This window comes from Notolepis coatsorum, assembly GCF_963971535.1.
Source record: "Notolepis coatsorum genome assembly, chromosome: 10".
NCBI lineage: Eukaryota > Metazoa > Chordata > Actinopteri > Aulopiformes > Paralepididae > Notolepis > Notolepis coatsorum.
Genome location: NC_140174.1, coordinates 50,858,625 through 50,880,987, shown reverse-complemented (window position 1 = coordinate 50,880,987; position 22,363 = coordinate 50,858,625). Strand labels below are relative to the sequence as shown.

General features: G+C 42.6%; 1 protein-coding gene across 1 annotated transcript in view; it reads right to left on the bottom strand.

Moving 5' to 3' along the window:
• The window catches only part of dnah9 (dynein, axonemal, heavy chain 9), a gene marked incomplete at its 5' end in the record, with an annotated part of 366,889 nt that overhangs the window by 125,798 nt on the left and 218,728 nt on the right, over positions 1 to 22,363 (bottom strand). Inside the window, 6 exon segments of the mRNA XM_084323040.1 lie at positions 423 to 607; positions 3,633 to 3,756; positions 9,932 to 10,126; positions 20,119 to 20,349; positions 20,877 to 21,056; positions 21,716 to 21,796. Coding sequence (XP_084179166.1) covers positions 423 to 607; positions 3,633 to 3,756; positions 9,932 to 10,126; positions 20,119 to 20,349; positions 20,877 to 21,056; positions 21,716 to 21,796 — 996 coding nt within the window.

Sequence of the window (22,363 nt, the reverse complement as noted above, 5' to 3'; positions counted from 1 at the left end):
ACATATCTAGCTTTGGCATGGATTGATTGTTTAGATCGCTAGCATGGCTAACAAATGGAAATGTATTGTAGTCTGTCCCATTGTTCTGACCAGGATTACGTAAATGTTTGCCTCCTTGATGCACGCACACAGTCTGACGTGGATGAGAAACCCATCTATATGTGTGATAAAAAGAGAAATTAACCTGCGGGAGCCAGATCAATTGACCTCAAGCTCCTCCCTCTTTTCTTGATCCTCCAATCTTTGTCCAAGGGAACAGTTGTGATTGGAGGATCAAGAAAACAGTGTGTGTGTGTGTGTGTGTGTGTGTGTGTGTGTGTGTGTGTGTGTGTGTGTGTGTGTGTGTGTGTGTGTGTGTGTGTGTGTGTGTGTGTGTGTGTGTGTGTGTGTGTGTGTGTGTGTGTGTGTGTGTGTGAGCCCACCTCCAGCTGACTGAGGTAGGGTCTCCAGGAGTTGTCCATGAGCTGGTGTCGGTAGTGTCTGGTGAAGTAGCCCAGGTAGGAGACGAAGGCCGTGATGAGGAGGGTGTCTCCACACAGCGTACTCATCTGCTTCTTGAACCTCCCCACCGCCTCTCCCCAGCGCACGTTCTCCGACACCAGACCTCCTACCTGTGATTACCCAGAGGTGGAAAGTAACTGATTATATTTACTCTAGTTGTAACTTGTAATTGAGTACTGTTTTTCTGTGTCTGTAAAACAACATTTGGAAAAAAAAATTCTTTTACAAGTATGCTTCTACTTTTACTTGAGAAAATGTTTGGTCATAAGAGTACTGAGTACAGTAAAACACAGTCACGGTATAAGTCCTCGCCTACCACTGCAGAGACCCGGGTTCAATTCCCAGCAGCGGTATTTCTGGCTTGCTCAGTCATCCCTACAAACACAATTGCCGGTGTGAAGCCGGTGTGAAGCCAGTGTGAAGCCGGTGTGAAGCCGGTGTGAAGCCGGTGTGAAGCCGGTGTGAAGCCGGTGTGAAGCCAGTGGGGTGACTACTGGTTGGTTGGGGCGCCTGTTCAGCGGGGAGGGGATTGTGTCACGTGTTACACTCTCCCAGTTAAACTCTGACTCCACATGTATCGGAGGAGGCATGTGGTAGTCTACACCCTCCCGGGGCCAACAGTAGGGCAATATGTCGTAGTCTACACCCTCCCGGGGCCGACAGTAGGGCAATATGTCGTAGTCTACACCCTCCCGGGGCCGACAGTAGGGCAATATGTCGTAGTCTACACCCTCCCCAGACCGACAGTAGGGCAATATGTGGTAGTCTACACCCTTCCCAGACCGACAGTAGGGCAGCATGTCGTAGTCTACACCCTCCCCAGACCGACAGTAGGGCAGCATGTGGTAGTCTACACCTTCCCCAGACCGACAGTAGGGCAGCATGTGGTAGTCTACACCCTCCCCAGACCGACAGTAGGGCAGCATGTGGTAGTCTACACCCTACCTAACCGACAGCAGGGCAGCATGTGGTAGTATACACCCTCCCCAGACCAACAGTAGGGCAGCGCAACAACCATGAAGGGAAATGGCATGATGACAAAATTGGGGGATGGTAGCAAACGCTCAAATCTTTATAGTTTTAATTTGAAGGTAACTAAGTACTTTTTTTATTGCTACTCCTTTGCTTTGAATTTAGTCATTTTATAGACTTAAGTAACAGTACTTTTACTCTAGAAATATACAATTATTTCCATACTTTCTTCACCTCTGGCACCACCACAGCAGAACACTAGTTTCCACTGGTGATGTAATAGAATGGTGCTACACACAGTGCAGAAACACACCCACGTAAATACAGCTCAGCAGGTGCTGCTGATTACTGGCAAAAGCAAAAATACTTGGGGAGAATTGGTAGGTAGAAAAAAGCTTTTAGCTGAAACGTTGGTGAAATAAAATCGAATGCATGGAGATTAGGAGTGAGATATTTCATTCTCCTTAAAGGGGAACACCACTCAAATTAAAACATTCTAATATGTTATTTCCATGGCTACATGTCTAAGACAGTTCAATCAATATTTGTGAACATGAGCTACTCTCCCCCAAAGCCAGAAACCAGGGAAGTAAGAATCAAATGTGTGATGTCATCAAGTATGGAGCTGCTCCATAGACAATGAATGGGAGACTGATGTTGTGGAGCCACAGAATATTTTTTTCTTTTCTCCAAATTAGTTGTATTCTATAGGGAGGTGTAGTGGTTACGTCATTGCCGTTTTTCGTGTTCCACCCTCTGTCCAACGCAATGTATTTCCCCATTGCCCATTTCTAAATCGTCTCGTTTAAAACAAATAAAGCAATAACATTTGCATGGTGTACCTTTCTGTGCTTATTCATCCACAATCTATAGCTCAACATGAAAATATTCGCAATTCATCATAAAAAAAACAAAGCCACATTTTATTTCAACCAAAAATGCTTAAACAATAATGTTAGTGATAGAAGGGAACTCATTTTGTGAAAAATGGAAAGCTTTTCAATTTCCATGCGGCAGAATTGTTAGAATAGCCGATAATCCATTTCCCAATGATAAATCCCTATACGGGTGGAACAACCAGTGACGTCAGACTACACCTCCCCATGGTACCAGCATTCTCACTTCTGAAAAAAAAAATGTACCCATATAATCAATGCTCTCAGTGTCACCTATAAAATCTTTCCCAATTCATTGTCTATGGAGCAACTTCAGACTTTATACTTGATGACATCACAAGTTTGAGTTTTAGCACTCTCTGGTTTCACAAATATTTGTGTACAGCCTTAGACCAGAGGAATAACATGTATGGATTCCGAAATTGGGCGTAGCTCCCCTTTAAGTATGATAGAACGGCGCAATATTAACCTGAACTAAAAAACATCAGTGTTGGTTTACTGGGGAAATAAATAAATAACGGTGTGTAATGTAACTGCAAATCCAGTTTAATAGAAACTAAACCTGGAGGGAAATCGGATAAGAAACTTGCGGTCGGTCCATTCCAGACCACCATGGTGACGTCTCAGAAAATTAACTGTGTGTATAGAGCAAACCACCATGACCGCAATAATGATTCAATTTTTTGATTGAGACTAGGGGCCGCACTCTAGCCGTTGATCCTTGCACGGCCCTGTCAGTCTTCTTGAATAACCCTGTGAATAATTTGGATTATCATACTAACAGTGTCAACACTTATCTCTTCAGTTTGCTACTGTCAGCAGGGGATTTAACGCCTGCAACTGAATAAGTGAGTGAGTGAGTGTGTGTGTGCGAGTGCGTGTGTGTGCGGGTGTCTGGGAGATCTTGTATATGTATATGTATGTGTACTATGTGTATGTGTGTGATCGAGTGAGTGTCAACATAAGTATGTATGTGTGTACACATACTGTACATCTGTCTGAGAGAAAGGGAGAGAGATTGTGAGAAAGAATGGGTGGGGAGAGAGAGAGAAATGTGCTTGCCTGTGTATTTGTAAATACTGTGTGTGTGTGTGTGTGTGTGTGTGTGTGTGTGTGTGTGTGTGTGTGTGTGTGTGTGTGTGTGTGTGTGTGTAGGTGTGCGTGTGTGTGTGTGTGTAGGTGTGTGTGTGTGTGTGTGTGTGTCTCTGAGTGTGTCTCTGAGTGTGTGTGTACAGTATGTCAGTGTGACTGACATTGGACCACTAACCAGACGGTTGGCCAGGGAGATGGTTTGACCTGTAGATTCTGCCTCCTGTTGGCACTTCAGCTTGTCAGCAGTGGCTTTCTCAAACTTGGCAGTTAGTTTGGCCAGGTTCTGATCAAGTTTCTGGGACGGAACACACACACACACACACACACACACACACACACACACACACACACACACACACACACACACACACACACACACACACACACACACACACACACACACACACACACACACACACACACACACACACACACACACACACACACACACACACACACACACACACACACACACACACACACACACACACACACACACACACACACACACACACACACACACACACACACACACACACACACACACACACACACACACACACACACACACACACACACACACACACACACAGAAGAGAGAAACAGAGAACGATTGGCACTTATTGGGAAACGGCACAGAGAAAGAAAGCACTCTTCAAAGGAGCCAAACGACTGGTCACAACTACAAGACAGAGAACAAGCACTAAGCTAAAGCTCTCCAGATTAAACAAAGTTTATAAATATAAAAAATAAAAAAAGAAGTTATCAATCCCCCACTATGGATTTATTTGCCATATGGAAGCAATTAGCACAAGGACAAACAGGATTAATCGGCAGAGAGGGACACAGGTTCAGTAGATTAGTTTGAGGATTTCTAATTCCCCTTGGCGCCGCACCCACTCTCCGCTCAGCCAAACCGGCAGAGAAGCCTGAAAAATGACAGGGGTAAAAAGTCATGCCGGATCTTATTAAGCGCTCTTTAACTCTAAACTCTGCACGGTTGGATGTAAGCAGCCATGCTGTGGCAACGTCCTGAGAGGGCTCTGCCACGCTGTGCTGCTTACTGACAGCCCCGGACGTCAAACTCTACTGAGCAGCAATTATTTACAGCTATTGTTATATTATTGATACGGTTTTTAAATTGACGGATGTGGTTTTAAATTAATGAACAGTAAAAGCCTCTAATGGCACTTACGCCGGCTTTATATTGATGAAATACTGGCACTGTATCATTTTCAGCGGAGCTCATAATGCACATGCTGTCACTCAAAGCCTGAGAAAATAATTAATATCCTCACTTTAGCTTACACTTCACTTTCTGCCAAATACAGTATTGCTTATGAAACACTTTTATTATTATTATTATTATTATTATTATTATTATTATTATTATTATTATTATTATTATTATTATTATTATTATTATTATTATTATTATTATTATTATTATTATTATTATTATTATTATTATTATTTTATTTCATTATTTTATTTTCCTATTATATTCATATCCAATATTCTATATGTACTTTCACATATTTCTCTATGTAGACATCTGTTTATCTCTTCATATCACATATACATTTCCTACACAGTATAGTATACTGTAGCTCTGTGAATTGTATCACACGTGTATTCACGCTCACTGTGCACATAAACTCTGTTTACATATGTAGATATTGACAGATATGTCAGCAGGTGGACCCATGCGGTGGAGAAACAGTACAGTACCTCCCGAAACCTATGCAACTTCTCCTATCTCATCTTATGAAACATCCTTGTGGCAACAAATTGTTCTCTCAAGAGCCGTTTCTTAATTTGTAGGGGCCCTATGCAAAATCTTGTTTAGGGGCTCCCATCTTAAGATGGCTGCAGTGCTACAGTATCAAGTTAACTAGCCAGTTTCCAGTTTCCAGTTTCTTTAATAGTTGTCATACAGAAGTACAGAATACTTTCATACAAAATGCTTCTTACTGTTACGCTCCAGAGACTGTGCTAGACAAGATAGTATCAAATAACATAGTATAGCATGTAATTTAGAAGAAGAAAATGAGGTCACAGTGTTCGGTATAGACATATGTACAATGTTCTGAGTTACCATATAATATACAATACTATGCAGTGTACTAATGTACAGTACTATATAGTGCAAAGCAGAAATGGGATGAGGTACAATTTAGGTACAATTTACAGTAAGGTGTACGAGTTGTAGTGCAATCCTTCATCAATAAATATAAAGTGTGGGGAGTGGGTGCTACAGTGTGTTTGTTTAAAGTGGGTGTGTGCTATAAAGTGTGTGGAGTGGGTGCTACAGTGTGTTTGTTTAAAGTGAGTGTGTGCGTGTGGATGTGTGTGCTATGTGCGTTTGGTGGTTGTTGTTGTGTAGTGTTCATTCATTGTTCGTTTAGCAGCCTGATGGCCTGGGGATAGAAGCTTCTTCTGAGTCTTTCTGTGCTCGCCTTGAGACTCCGGTATCGCTTGCCTGACCGCAGCAGTTCAAAGAGGCAGTTGTTCGGGTGACTGGAGTCTTTAATGATTCTCTTAGCCTTGCCCTTGCAACGCTTGTTGTAAATGTTCTGGAGGGTGGGGAGCCCCCCTCCAATTGTGCGTTCGGCTGAACGTGTCACTCTTTGTAGTCTGCTTCGGTCTTGTGCAGTGCTATTCCCAAACCAGGAGGTGATGTTGCCGGTCAAGATGCTCTCTATTGTACATGAGTAGAAGTTCTTAAGGATCTTCTGACTGACTTGGAACTTCCTTAGGCGCCTGAGGAAGTAGAGGCGTTGTCGTGCCTTCTTCACAACACTGTCAATGTGTGTGGTCCATGTCAAGTCCTCGGATATGTAGGCTCCGAGGTACTTAAAGCTGTTGACTCTCTCAACCGGTGCCCCGTCGATGCTGAGGGGGCTGTAGTCCTTGACCCCCGACCTCCTGAAGTCCACAATCATCTCCTTTGTTTTGCTGACGTTCAGGGAGAGGCTGTTTTCCTGGCACCATCCCGCCAGGACCTTGACCTCTTCCAGGTAGGCCCTCTCGTCGTTGGCAGAGATCAGGCCCACCACCACTGTGTCGTCAGCAAATTTGATGATTGTATTGCTACTCCGCTGAGCCACACAGTCGTGTGTGTACAGGGAGTAGAGGAGGGGACTCAGAACACAGCCCTGGGGGGCCCCTATGTTGAGGGTGATGGATGAGGAGGTGCAGTTGCCTGCTCTCACCACCTGGGGTCTGCCAGTCAGGAAGTCCAAGACCCACTGGCAGAGGTCATAGTTCAAGCCCAGGTCCCTGAGCTTGGCTATGAGTATGGAGGGGACTATGGTATTGAATGCCGAGCTGTAGTCGATGAATAGCATTCTCACATAGTTCCCCTGCCTCTTGTCCAGGTGTGATGCTGCTGTGTGCAGCACATGGGCTATGGCGTCCTCCGTGGACCTGTTGGGGCGGTATGCAAATTGCAGGGGGTCCATGTTGATGGGGAGGGAGGAGCAGATGTAGCCCTTTACTAGCTTCTCAAAGCACTTCATGGCTATGGAGGTGAGAGCTACAGGGCGGTAGTCGTTGAGGCAAGCAGGCTTGGATTTTTTGGGTACAGGGATAATAGTGGACTTCTTCAGGCAGGTGGGGATGACAGCCTGTTCTAAGGACAGGTTAATTATGTCAGTGAATACTGGGGCCAGTTGGTCGGCACAGACTTTTAGGACGCGGCCGGGGATGCCGTCCGGACCTGCTGCCTTCCTGATATTCACTTTTTTAAAGGTCCGCCTCACCTCATGCTCTGTTACCCTGAACACTGCGCCTCCATCAGCAGCCGACCCCCCCCCCCCCCATTGCCGTGGCTTGTGAGCTGGTGTTGTTATTACCAGCATCAAACCTCGCATAGAAGGCATTGAGGTCATTTGCTAAGGAGATGTCACTGTTCAGTTTGAGGGAGGCGCCTTTGTAGTCTGTCATCGTTTTGAGCCCCTGCCACATAGCTCTAGAGTCAGCTTGTTCAAACTGGAGTTCAATTTTATCCCTGTAGCGCCGTTTGGCCTCTGACACTGTCCTCCTTACGTTGTATCGCGCCACCTTGTGGTCATTCATGTTGCCTGCCACTAGGCCGTCGTTGTATGCTTTGGTGCGCTCTCTCAGAGCTTCACGGACGGATTTGTCTACCCAGGGTTTTTGATTTGGGTAAACTCTCATTTTGGTAGTGGGGATTGTTTCTTCCACCCTAGTACAAACATAGTCCAGCACTGTTTCCGTGTAGACATTAATGTTATCTGTGTCGCGGAACACATTCCAGTCTGTGCAGTGAAACACAGACCGGAGCGTCTCCTCTGACGTCAAATCCCATTTCTGCACCTCTCGCGAGACTACAGGAGTACTTTTTATTCTCTGTTTGTACTTTGGTGAAAGAAAGATTGACGCGTGATCTGATTTACCAAAGCCACTATCAGAATGAGCCTTGTAGCCACCTTTAAATTGCGTGTAACAGTGATCTAGGATGTTACCGCCTCTGGTGTTGCAAGTCACATGCTGATAGAAGTCAGGTAATACCTTTCTCAGATTGGCGCTATTGAAATCTCCCAGCACCAAAATGGCGGCGTTAACGTTCGTCGCTTGTATTCTATTTACCTCGTCGTGGAGTCTGGAGAGCGCGACGTTGTTGCTGGCTTGCGGTGGAATATACACTCCGACCAGGATGATCGCCGTTAACTCCCTCGGGAGGAAGAAAGGACGGCACTTGATGGTTATATACTCCAGGTCTGGGCAGCAGTGGTTGGATAATTCCTTCACGTTAGTTGGATCGCTCCAATTTTTGTTAAACATGAAGGCAATACCTCCTCCACGTTGTTTACCGGACTCTGTTGTCCGATCCTTGCGATGGATAAAGAAGTGATCGGCTGGTTGAATTGCGTGGTCTGGAACCTCCGGCGTGAGCCACGTTTCGGTGAAGCAGAGAACGTTGCAGTCCCTAACGTCTCTTTGGTATTGAATCCTTGCTCGGATGTCATCCAGTTTATTGTCAATTGATTGTACATTGGCTAGCAATATACTGGGCAATGGTGTTCGGTGGCGTCTGGATCTCAGCCTGTTACGGATCCCAGCTCTCTTCCCACGCCGTCTGGTTCCTCTGTTCCTGGGATCAAGGAACAAAGGATCTGGTCCTAATCTCCGGAGAATTTCTTCAGGCCATTGTTGCGGTTCGGAAAGCTGGTCCAGTGAGTAATCCAGTTGGTAAATTTCCCGTAATCCAATGTCTATGAGTGACTGACGGTCATACACATTAAATGCACCAACAGTTGGTACAAACAAAACTCTAAAAACTATAAATATTAACAAAAGTAAGCACAGTCTCGACGGAGCGAACAGAAAGGCAGCCGGACGTTGCAGCGCCATTCTCATAGCTTAACTATTATTAATATTTTCTTGTGCGCCATGTTTCCTGGCAAAGCCACATTCTGCTAGCTAGCAGATAGTTAAGGCACAAGTGGCCCCTGGTGGCTATGCAATCGCATAGTCCGCATATAGCCAGAAATGCCGCCTCAACTAATCAGTAATGCTTGACGCGCTGCACTGTAACTGAATATAATATGGTGACAGCTTCTATGCAACACCTGTCTATAATGCATTCTAATCATAATTCATCTTAAACACAATCATATTGCATGATATGTATGATTACAATGTGCATATCATTGTGCATACTGTAGATGGGCATAATGTCATGTTATGAAGTTTTTTCATAATGAAATATAATATCACATATAGTATCATAACACTTAGGTAAAGATCATACTCGATGCAGTATGACTATAATGCATTGCACTGTATTGCATGTTGACTATGCATGGCATCAAAACTGCTAGGGTTAAGGGTTAAATTCCCAATGAGGCCACACATACTGAAAAATGTATGCAGCCATTCCATTGTAAAGTGCTTTCTGTGCTCGTACTAGAAAAGCACTACAGAAATGCACCCATTCATTCATTATTAAAGAATGCCTTCATACGTAACATGTGCACGTTATCAGTTGTTTCACAGTAGGAGGGGTCTTTCATTTCTTTATTTATACAGGAAAGGGTAAAAAAGACATTTCACAATGTGCATTTAAACTGTCCTGACTCAGTTACAAACCGTTTTTCAGCAGGTTCCTGTTCTGCAGCACATGAAACAATAATTTAAATACAAAACAAATAGGCAGTTGCACTACATACAATCATATAATCCTGACAAAGACATTGCATTATAGTCATTGTGGACAGCAAGGACAAACATGCAGTCATAGCAGTCAATACAAATCGACAGTATCAACAAAATTAAGACCTAGGAAAGAGTCGGATCAGTGATTACAGATGTGTTCTAGCATCAGATGTTGTTTGTAGGCCTGTTTGAAATGTGAGATGGAGGTTATTGCTCTGATGTGGAATGGGATCTCGTTCCAAATGTGGGTGTTTGTGTTTGTTTGGTGTTTGTGTGGTTTGTCTTACATTGATCTTGGCCTTGATCTTGGTGAGTTTCTCCTGGGCAGTGGCCAGCTCTGAGTTGGACTTAGTCAGAGCATTTCTCTTGGGCTCTACATCGCAGAACACCTCATAGAACGTGATGATGTTTATGACCCAGGAGCAAAGGCCTGCAGCCGCATTAGACTTGGAAGCCACCAGCTCTGGCTTGAAATCTGGGTCCTTGGGGAACAGAAATAATGAAGATGTTTATGTTCGCACAAAATTCCAGATACTACTGCAGCTAATATCCTGGTGAAGGTCTTAGTTGGGATAGGGTGTATAGCATCTTCATAATCCGGATCACGAATATCCCCCTATACGGGTATAAGAGTGCACAGAATAATGGAGAATAATACCATAGAAATGGAACTTACACGACTGCAAAACCCAACAATAGACAGGATATGGTCTTTATATGCGTCATTATAGAGCTCAGACATGCCTGCCCCCTATGACTAAGTGTTTTTTTTTGTTCATATTGATAGCCTCTGGTGAGAATTCAAAATTAGCTACAGTAATTCTACGGTGCATCATAGAAAATCAGGATCGTAAAACAGTTGAATTGATTTATTTTGTGCTTGCCAAAATAATCTATGGTTATGGTCTTGTGCACTATAAATACATGTTTCACAGTCTCAGAGAGCCATGTGTTGCACTGTAAAATCATTGTGACTAATCTTAATTGCCAGAGGCTACAGACAGAGAGAAAATATTTCTGGAAGCAGAGAGGACAGACATGTACATGTCTGAGCTCTATCCCAGGTAACATTTAGCATATTCCAATTCATTTTTCTCATAGTATGGTTGGCCTGGGATGTGTTTGTACATTGTGCTTGTAAACGGGATGTGTTTACATGCACCATATCAAAGATGGAATACTTGAGTATCCTGAATAATATTGCAATATCAATGTGCGTGTAACCACACTCAAGGTGAACAAGGGTGCCTCTCTCTCCAGTTTGGATGTGACCTGTGGTGCTGAAATGTGGACTATAATGGTTTCTCTTTTGTAAATGCAGCCTGGAATGAATGCCACCCTTCTGCACTGTATGCAGCTAAATAAATTGCATTAACTGCTAATTATCTTTTTTAGTTGGATTTGTAAGCAGGCTTTCATATCAAAATGAGAACCATTGCTTTCTATCCTGTCCTCACCAGATTTTGTGCTGCCTATTACATATTGGTGACATAAATGGACTGTTTCTGTTTCTGTCTGGACTGTTTCTATATTGTAAATACAGCCTGGAACACATCTTTTTCATCTTTCAAATTAATATGTAGTGTTTTCATAAATTGTGGCTCCCAAGGTAGGCATTCTTTATTTTTTTATCTGGAGAAATAGGTCTTACTGTCAAAAAGGTTGCCAACCCCTATATTATCAAGAACACAAACAAGCCACAGAGTCTAATAACGGCGTGGCTTCCCTGTGTAATCTTTAGCTATAGCCTATGGATAGCATGTTACTAGGTGTGCAGTGTAACTTAGGGTGACCATATTTTGATTTCCAAATAAGAGGACATGCTGGCCCCAGCCTCGAGATGGTAAATGGTAAATGGCTGCTTTTTTATATAGCGCTTTTATCCAAAGCGTTTTACAATTTGTTACTCACATTTTACCCATTCACTCACACATTCACACACCGACGGTGGCAACCATGCAAGGTGCCAACCTGCTCATCGGAAGCAATTAGGTTAAGTGTCTTGCTCAAGGACACATCGACACGCTGAGGAGCGGGAATCAAACCGGGAATCTCCGGATTGCCAGACGATTGCTTCCAAGTTCTGTTGCCCCCTGAGATACTTAAGACAATGGCCGCCAAAAACTAGTTAACTCGTTATAGCCTGCCAATCGAATTCTGCCAACAACGAGTAAACTCGTTATTGGATCGTTATTTCTTTTATTCGCTATTTCCATTCATAATTCATCCTGCTATGCTGTAGGACTGTGTGGCACTCTGTCTGAGACCGCAACAGTCCGATACCGCCGCCTAACGCCTTGCGGCCGCTATTGCACTCCATTTGAAACGATGTGGTTTGTTTTCCTGGCCGAGCTGCAGCGTGCAGGCGGGGTCTAAACACTCCAGCAAGACAAGCGCTTATAGGGATGGCATCAACGAGGGTCCCTGCCCCCCCGTTCATTTTCTTTGGTGGATAACGTTGGACACACGATCGCGACCAGTATTTAGAATGGGGATCAGATAATTGGATTATTCTTTTTGCAGCACATCATAGACAAGGTAAGGACTATATATTATCAATCTTGCGTTGATCCGATAATTTTTTCCCCGTGATCGCAGCATGTGTCTGTGGTGTGTGTGTGGGCTGTGTCCCGTTGGTTGCAATCAAAGCACGGAGGGCCGGCTTCCCCCCCCCCTTTCATGCATCGATGATGAAACATAATACCGATAATCTAGCGTTGATTTCAGGATGATTATTGATCCAGGCGAGGAGTGGCACGATTTATAGTGGAATGCAGTAAAGCGCTGTTTGGCGGAGTTCCCTGGGATTACACAGAATCACTCTAGAACTATTCATATTCACCACGGTATAAAACGGAAAAAAATTATCAGTTTTTTGCATGTTGACCGGAAGAAACTCACTGACAATCGACGTTGTTATTAAATCCATAGCTATAATATTTAATATAGTTTTAGCACTACAAACACCGGCATCTACCCCCATTGCATTACAGCTCTGGCACAAACGGCCATACGCCCACAGCAACCTCTGGCGTCCAATGTGTTAATGATACTTTGACCAATCGAAGCGGGCATGGCCACCTTTGTTTCACTATATGTCTTGTGTATGTGATGAATAAACCTCTTGAATCTTGAATATCTACTCAAAGTTTACTCAAAGATGCCTTATTGTTTTAACCTCAACCTCATTGATGTTCATGCACCCAGAAAAGCAGATATTTTTTTGCCTTGAACTTGAGGACTCCATACTTTTTTTCAAAGCTTATCTTTATACGTTATGCTTATAGCACATGCATAAGCCTGGTCTCTTTTGAGAGATAATATTCTGAAGTTACTAATGCAAAAATGGAAAATCACTTTTAGTGCTAATGAAATAGAGTAGCATAGGTCTGAACTTGAGTTGAACTTGAACTTGTGTACTCATATTTTTCTGTAGTGGTTGCAATATCCCAAATTTAACCACATAAAATGCGCCCAGAAAAGCGGCAATTTTTTTACTTGAACTTGAGGACTGCATACCTTTTTTGCAAAGCTTATCTTTATACTTTATGCTTATAGCACATGCATACGCCTGGTCTCCTTTGAAATATAACATTCTGAAGTTTCTTACACAATAAAGACAAAGCACTTTTAGTGCTAATGAGTAACATAGGGCTGAACTTGAGTTGAACTTGAACTTGTGTACTCACGTTTTTGTGTAGTAGTTGCAATATTCCAAAATAATATATATATATTTTTTGTATAAGCTGGAAAACACAGCAAATCCATAGCCTGAAGTCCTTTCTAGTACAGGTCCAAATTGAGTCTTCTAGAGACATCTGGGTAAACCGTGTGCCAAGAAAAAAGATCTCCATCTCTCCATTTCCTCATCCAAGTAAATTCATTCGGAATTTTTATCACTTGCTGTCTTCGCTTGTCAATTTTCACCTAGATCCCTGATTCGCACATCCCCACGTGGGATATCACTGGAAAGCTACACTCATTGTTGGCTATAAGTTACACCGCTGACCAATCATTTTCGCAATCGGCGGATAATTGACAGCCTCGGGAGTCCGGGGTGATAATCTGACGCGTGCGCCGGAAAAAGTTGCAAGCCTGACATACCGGCATGTAACTCGAGAACCAAGTTATGGATTTTGTCGAGCAAAATTGCATTCAAACGGCAACAAATAGCGCTTTAATTCGGTTAATCGGTTAATTATATGTTCAGCGAAAGATGCAGCCCGAGCCTTCAGATGCTTGCAAAGTGCCGTGAAACTGAAACTGAAAAACAATGAAACCCAGACATTTTCATGAATTTATAAAAACCCCCGGATGCCCCGGACAGGGCGTGAAAAGAGGACATGTCCGGGCAAAAGAGGACGTTTGGTCATTAGCCTGGCTAACGTACTTTGCTACGTTGTTAATGTTGCGTTGCTAACGTTGTGTTGCTAACGTTGCGTTGCTAACATTGCGTAATGTTAGCTTTGTACGTTGCTAACGTTAACATCAATAGCTAACATGTTACCTTGTGGTTCGCTGTATGCAAGTAGAAACTAAAACGAGTTCATATTAGGGATGTCCGATATTATCGGCCTACTGATATTATCGGCCGATATTGGCATAAAAATGTAATATCGGAAATGATCTGTATCGGTTTAAAAAATAATTATATATATATATATTTTTTACATTTATTTAACCTTTATTTACCCAGGCAAGCAAGTAAAAACAAATTCTTATTTTATTTATTGTCAAAAGTATGCATAATGTTGTGTTAATTCCACGACAAGAGAAATGTAATGTTAATTACCTGAAATTATTCCGTTTTTTGGGGGGGAAACCCCGCATATATCGGTATCGGTTGATATCGGTATCGGAAATTAAGAGTTGGACAATATCGGTATATCGGATATCAGTAAAAAAGCCAATACCGAACATCCCTAGTTCATATCATTGTTGTAGATGAGTGACTAGTTGGTAAGTAAGGTTAAATTAAATAACACATAAAATGAATGGGGGTTAAAATGTGTATAATGCCTGCTGGGAGGTGGTTTTTAACCTGCCCGGAGCCCTATTTTTCTGAAAATCCGCCTAAAAATACATACCTAAGTAAATGGAAGATTGCTCCATTTCGACAAGGTCCATTTGCATGTTATTGGTATCTAGGGACATCTATGGATCTCAGGGAATGTATTTCCAGTGTCAGAAATATTGTGTCTGTTACTAGGCTTGAGTAAATTGTGATGAAACAAAGGAGCATATAAATTATGATTTTTCTTTGCATCTTTGATGGGGAATAACACCATGCTAAAAATGACCAGACATGAAAAACTGAGCTCGTTCAGCACCTTCTTGAGATCACGTGTACAAAAAATCTAAGCAAATTAATAAAGGGAAGATGATTAAACAGAATGTTTTGTAGATACAGTACTGAATTCTGCCATCCGGACACATGCAATTTGAAATATTATTATAGAATATAGAATATCAGGCCTATAAATTACCTTATTATAGCCAACTCGCATATCTATGGATCGGGGCTCTTTCAAATGGCAACGTTCAATTTGGATTTAGTATCACCAGGCGTGCAGCAAGAACCGTGAATGAAATCTACTGTAAATACAGTCAGTATAGGTCCGCCACTTTTAATCGGATTACAACGTGGATGGTTGCTAAACGTTCACAGAAGGTAGACACACTAACTGCGCTCCAATATGCCAATAACGTTCAGTTTTGTGGTAGATAATCCGAAAAAATAAGAGAAATAAAAGAAATCAGCCACAAGTCATTTGCTTGCAGGAAGCTGGTATGAGCTGTGTAATGTAGTTTTTGGAAATTTCAATGATCATTGAGAGCTCTGGATGTCCTCTCCTCATATGACTACAAACCAAATTGCGACGCAAATTCAAAATGGTGGATAATCGCTTGTAAATAAATAAAAAAATTAACTGATTTGTTATCGATTAATCAGTTGATTATTTTATCGATTAGTCGAGTAATCATTATTACCCATTAATTTACCAGAAAAATCTATTTCAATTGAATATTTCAAAATGTTTAATGAGTATCCTCATCCTTTTTAGCTTTAGATTAAAAAAACTACCAGCCAGAGACATTATTACCGGCCATAAATAGCTTTTTAGTATATTTCCATGAATTATTATATGTATTGTGTGTTATCTCTCCACTCCATGCTATGGTAGTGCTTGTGCCACACAGGAGATAAGATTAAAATGTATTTTTTATATATAGGCTATACATATTTAAATCAATATCTTCCTTTTGAATAAAATAGGCTCAGGAATCAGGATTGTTAAAGCTAATTAGCCTAATCCATGTGAAAAAGAGTAGCAATATGATGAATTGAAAATGGGGGACCCTGATGGAAACAAGACAAAAGTCTTTCTCAGGTCTGCATCCTCTTAACAATTGTATGTATTGAGCTGTACTGTACTGTACCCATTCTGCAATCTGTTAATAAACTTTTCAATCAATCAATCAATCAATCAATCAAGCATATAGTAAATGTATGCACACACACACAAGATGGATAATAGCTTATAGCAGACTTAATGATGTTACAATATTTTTGCTAATGAAGTGAAATATTTATTATCATCAAATCAAGTTCGTTTTTATAGTGTACATTTTGGCTACTTCATTGATCATCATCATTGATCGTACAGAGAGAAAGAGAGAGGGAGAGAGAGACCCCCCCTTCCTCACTATTAGAACTCCATGAAACTGATTTCTCCTGTGCCTGTGTGAGCTAGCTTAGCTTAATTAGCCATAGCAGCTAACGTTAGTTAAGAAGGTTTTTAACTGCAACGGGCATACAGGAATGGTGAGGATATAAAGCATGTTAAAGACGCATTTATTGGACCCGTTGCTCGTGGAGTTTACATAGAAACAGCCCAACTCCCAAGAGGAGTTATCACAGGCTATAGAACACAGGGCTGAAGAGCTGCCAAGCTGCTTCTAAACTGTAAAGTGTGGGTCAGCCAGGCTCAGCCCCTCGCTTCCAGCTGGAGCGAAACACGGAAGTTACAGTATGTGACTGTCCGAGTCCTGGCTCTAGGCAGAATTACGAATAGTGGTCTAAGAGAAGTTAATTCTATTTTGAACGTGATTCACTGCGCATTAGTTAGATTACACGTTGCGCATGTTATGACTTTGAACGTCTGCCATTTCCACCACAAAAGGCATATTTAACAATACGACATGTCGATCATGAATATGCAAATCGACGTACTCGTCGACAATGCAGACGAATCGTGACAGCCCTAAAATAAATGCATTTAAAAAAAAATTATATTTTATTAACACATCGACTGCCAGCCATTGTACTTTGACTGCCACCGTTGAAAGCCTATGGAGATGTTTACCTTCTTTGCAGGGCTATAACTTTTTAAATTGTATTGCTATATTGACATTACTATGGCCCATTCAACATCGATTATCTATCGTTCCGGATGTGGGAACGTTATATTTTTTCATTCATACATTGTTGTGTTAATACCGTCTTGAATATAAGTATGTTTATAAGCTTTTCTGCTGTAGTTCCAAAAACGCTAGTTATAGGCCCAAACGCATATTATTATCGATTATCGATTGCCGTTTCTTTCCTATACACGCTATTAGGGATGTCCCGATCGCGTTTTTTTGCTCCCGATCCGATCCCGATCATGTGATTTTGAGTATGTTTCGATACCGATCTTTCCCGATCCGATCTTTCACATTAGTAACCAATTTGACGAATTTTTTTCAGAAACTGGCGAAGCGAGACAAAGCCCCTCCGTTCACATCTCCAGCAGCAGTAGCAACAACAACAAAAACAACAACAACCATTCTTAAATCATGACCACGTCAACTAGATTACAATAATTTTAAATCGTAGTTCAGTTTCACAACAAGAGACTGATGAAAAAACGGGAGTGTGAAATAACGTTACAGGTAAAGAACATAAAATTATATTGTGGTAAAGAAAGATTGCTAGCTAACGTTATCTGGTTTATTAATAGCTAGCTAATGTTACCTAGCCTAAGTGCCTCACGCCAGTTAGCTTGTTAGCGAACGACACAAGCTTAGTTAGCTTGCAGAGAGTCATTAAAGATTCACTGGAAGGGCTCTTTTAGCTAACGCTAGCTAGGCACGTAGCTATACATTACAATTCACTGTCTGCCGAGCTAGCGTTGGATACCAAGCAAGCTAACATTGACTTTAAAGCCAGCACTAGCTAATGGTTAGGTAACGCTGACGCTAGCTGCAAGGTAGCTCATATATTGACGCTATCATATAACCCCAGTCGAGCGCGGCGGCTAGCATTACATTCACCATACGAGAAATATTCAAAGTTTCAATCTTTTTTGCGCATTTAGTATACATTCACAGTGTTCGACTTACGTAATGATTTGCTCCATTTTGGTCTGAAACGCCGACGAATAATCGCTCGCTCTAGTCACATAACTTTAAATGCACGTGGAACGTCCGCCTTGCAAACATTGCAACTGGCTATATTGGACTGGCTTTGGTTTCAATTTTAAAATGCTTCCAAACTTCTGACATTTTGTCTAGCTGCTCCGAGTCATCAGGTGGACATAACCTGCCGTGTTTACTTGCGGGAGCAACACGTTGTGAGGTCTGCTATTTTCGGCATATGTCACTGTCGGTGACGGTGTAAATAAAAGGAAATGCATTTGTTTTGGCAAATTCTTCTGCTCTGTGTGACAATAAATAAATGAATGATGATATGTCATTTAAAACCAAAACTAAGGCCTCAGTATGAGTTTAAGACGTGCACATGGTCATGTTTGTTGAATCAAATAAAATATATTTTTTTACTCCCATCAATTTTTTTTTAAGAAAATACCGATCCCGATCATCTGAAAAGCATAATGTATACCGATCATATACATTTGAATTTTTTTATATAGCATGTAGGGATGTCCCGATCCGATCACGTGATCGGGGCCGATCACGTGATCGGATCGGGACATCCCTACATGCTATATAAAAAAATTCAAATGTATATGATCGGTATACATTATGCTTCATCATGCGTGGAGGAAAGGGGGGGCGGGGGTCGTCTATAATTCCTTTATCGTCAGTAACGGCTTTATGTAGTATGGGTTGATATATTGATCAGACTGTTTGCAAACAAAGAAACGCACAATCGGGCTGAAAATAACATTACTGTCCTCTTACCGTTCGCCGATGAGACTGGAAGAAAAATATCCCAATTATTTGATGCCGATCGCCTAGATCCATTTCCGGTTTGTATGGCGCAATAAACGCCGAAATCATATCGATTATTGCGTTATGGAAGCGATCCAAATGCACGCCAGTGTTTGCCTGTAGTCCCGTAGCAAGATATTACTGCCGGAGGGATTTCCTCGATGCATCGATCACAACTTCCGGTTTTGAGAGTGTAACTTGCCCGACCATCCACCAGGCGGCGGTATTGAGGCGTTGCAATCTCATTCAGGGTCCCGCTGCAGGGTCGGCGGTTGGCTGGATGAATTATGAATGCCATGGCAAATTTTTTTTATATTGATTTCAAAAACGGCTTTCGCCGTTCTTGGCGTTCAACGCATGGCAGGCAAACACACGTCGTAAGCCGTTTTTGGTGACCAATGTGTTAATAACACTTTAACCTATTGGTAAACAAACATATATATATTTTTTTTTATCCACTTTTTCTCCTTATTTTTAAATGTTTCTCCCATCCCAATTTCGTGTATCCAATTCTCCCCTCCCCTGTCTTGAACGTTGCTCGACTATGCCCCCCACTGGTCGGTTGTAGAGAGGATAGAAGCCTTGCATCACGTGTTCCCTCCGGCACACGAGGAGGCAGCCTGTCACATCTTTTTGCCTGCCAGCGCGGACTCTCATTGGCGAGGTGTACCGCATGGGAGGCTCACACTACCCTCGCCACTTCCTGTCTCTGCTGTGCAGGTGTCTCCCAACCGACCTGTAGGGGTCGCTGTCCACAACGTCCAATCCCCACCCATCGACTTCCACCCGCTGACTCTGCCAAATGAGCCAGTACGACGGCCGGCCCAAGCCGAAGGCAATGCTGAGACTGGGATTCGATACCGGAGTCTCTTGCATTGGTGACAAGCGCAATCTCCGCTACGCCACCCAGCCGCATTAAACAAACATATTGTTGAAAATATACACTATGACTGCTGTTGTGGCATGCTTATGGTCTTTACTCTTGGCTACATTTGAAAACAAAACGCAACCTTTATTCATAGTCTGGAGAGATGGATTTATGATGCGCCGGCGGACCGCTCGGGCTAAAGAGGTTACTGTAACACACCTGGTAACATAATGTAACAATTTACGAACATATCGGGAGGGTTAATTTATAACTAATTGGCATTGATCAGGTGTCATGTTTTAGCTGTTATGAGTAACAGAGAGAAGACTCAACAGTTGAATTACTGGTAGGAGCAATGACAATCAATGTATACTATTCTCAGAAGCTAACCTTTAGGTAAGGCTGGATAGCTTTCAGACATGTTTCGGGAATATTCTCCTTGTCGAAGTTGACCAGGGAGTCCAGGAAGGTGTCGACTTTGCCCATCATCACCTTCGCAGCCTTCCAGCTGCGGTCTTTGGGGACTCTGCCGCCTGGCGCCATCAGCACCATGACCGCCGATAGGACGTTGCTCACCGCCAACACCGGGGAGCCGAACGACTTCAACTCTGTCAAGTTATTCTGGAGAAACAGAGCACACAGGGGAACAACAGATTAAGAAAGAAAAGGGTGAATAATTGAATTGAGTCTGAACAGTGGCTGGTCTGTCAGGTCCACTGGGGGATGAGAAAAAAGCGGGAAGACAAAAGAAAGAAGAGCCTGACTTTGAGAACCCAACAGAGAATTCTAATTAGGGCCTCCAAAGCTCTAAGCAGTTATTGGACTGTCTGTTCTGCATGTTTGAACAGAGAACACCTCTTAAACACCGGGGTATTCTTGGAAACCCCACTGGTCGCTCCTAAACCAACACGGGATGCCAGGATTTTAAACCAGCTGCCGGGCATCGAGGAGACGTTATATATTTTTAGAATAGAACAGGGCAAATCCTGTGATTGAACATTGTCTCCTATATACGGCCCTGTGCATGGACACCGGTCTATTGAGTACATAAGCTAAATCAAACAGTAACACGACTAGACCCAGGATAGACTACAGCAACACTGCTGAAATTGAATAGAGGGGGATAAGAGAGAGAGAGAGCAACAGACCTTGTTAAGAATATCGAGGGCCGCCTGTGCTGCTAGGAGAGCAGGTTCAGCCTTAGCCAGGTCCGTCTCACAGTCCCTCTGTTTCGCCATGACGATCACAGCAAAGGCCGCCACTTTTTCCTCCTCATCGTCAGCCACCGCCTTCTCCTTGGACACCTTCTCCGTTTCCACGCCCACCACCTGGAGGCAACGTGCAGGAAATATGTGAATCATAAATCATCACTGACATGGGTTTGTTTCCAACTTCAGGATTGGTCATCTGACAGCTAGGCTACCCGTATTTTTCTCAAATATCTCATTTGATTGGTTGTCGGTGACATGGTTTACTTATTGACAACTAATATGATTGGCTACCAATGGGTCAGTGATGTGGCTTGTTTCCAACTATGAAAGAGTGGTTATTAAATATCTATGTATCTATGTTAATACAATTGTTTATCAGCCCCATGGCTTACTTTTCAAACATCCAATATGATTTTGTATGGGTGACATGGTTTACAAATAGGATTTACCTTCGGTGGTTATGAGCTTTTACATTTACATTACATTTTACATTCAGCCATTTAGCTGATGCTTTTATCCAAAGCGACTTACAAGTTGTGTACAACAAGTCAGCAAGAAGGCTACAACTCTGGCAGCTAAGGGTCAAACAGTGTCAAACGTGCTACAGTCTTGAGTGCATAGTAGTAAAGACATATTAGCATAAGGTAGTAGTATAGGCAAGGTAGATTCCTTAGTAGCAAAGTGCATAATAGTAGTGGTTACCGTTGACACAGCTTACTGTATATAGATCATCCACCTGAGGGTTGATCTAAAGAGGAGGACGTATTGCTCTGTACCTGGATCAGTTCATCAGCATCCTCGTTCTTCTGTTTCAACTCCACCTCCTGGGCAGCCAGCTTGGCCTTAAGATCATCCACCTGCCAGAGGAGAGGAGGGGAAGGTTTCTCACATGCTGAGTTACAAAATGGTCTGTACAGAATATGATGCTGGCTGGAGTTCGGCCAATCACACACGCCGCTCGACACCTGGAAGTCTCTCCACTGCTCCTGCTCATGTATTTGAGCATCGGTTTGAGTCATGCGTGTTCGGCGGAACAAATATGAACTTGCGGAAAAAACGCTTGCAATATTGAATGATACAGTTTAATGATGACACACGGCAGAGAGGATATCCCTGAATCAGACTCGGAGGTCACCTTCCAGTATACTACCACTGTATGTCGACCATTCCATCCATTCTCAATGCTAACTTATGTCACTGTGTAAAGCAACCCGGGGTTTCTCTACTCAAGGAAGATAAACTGGATGCATGAATGTGAGAGAAATAGTCAACACAGAGAAAGAGTGTGTGTGAGTAATGGGGGGGGGGGGGGTGCTTGCAGACAAAAATCTATTTTTGTCCCATTAAAATGGTATAAGGAGCAATCGGCATGTATATCATGGGCACTAATGACTATCGCTATCGTCTAATTGAATCTCTTAGGG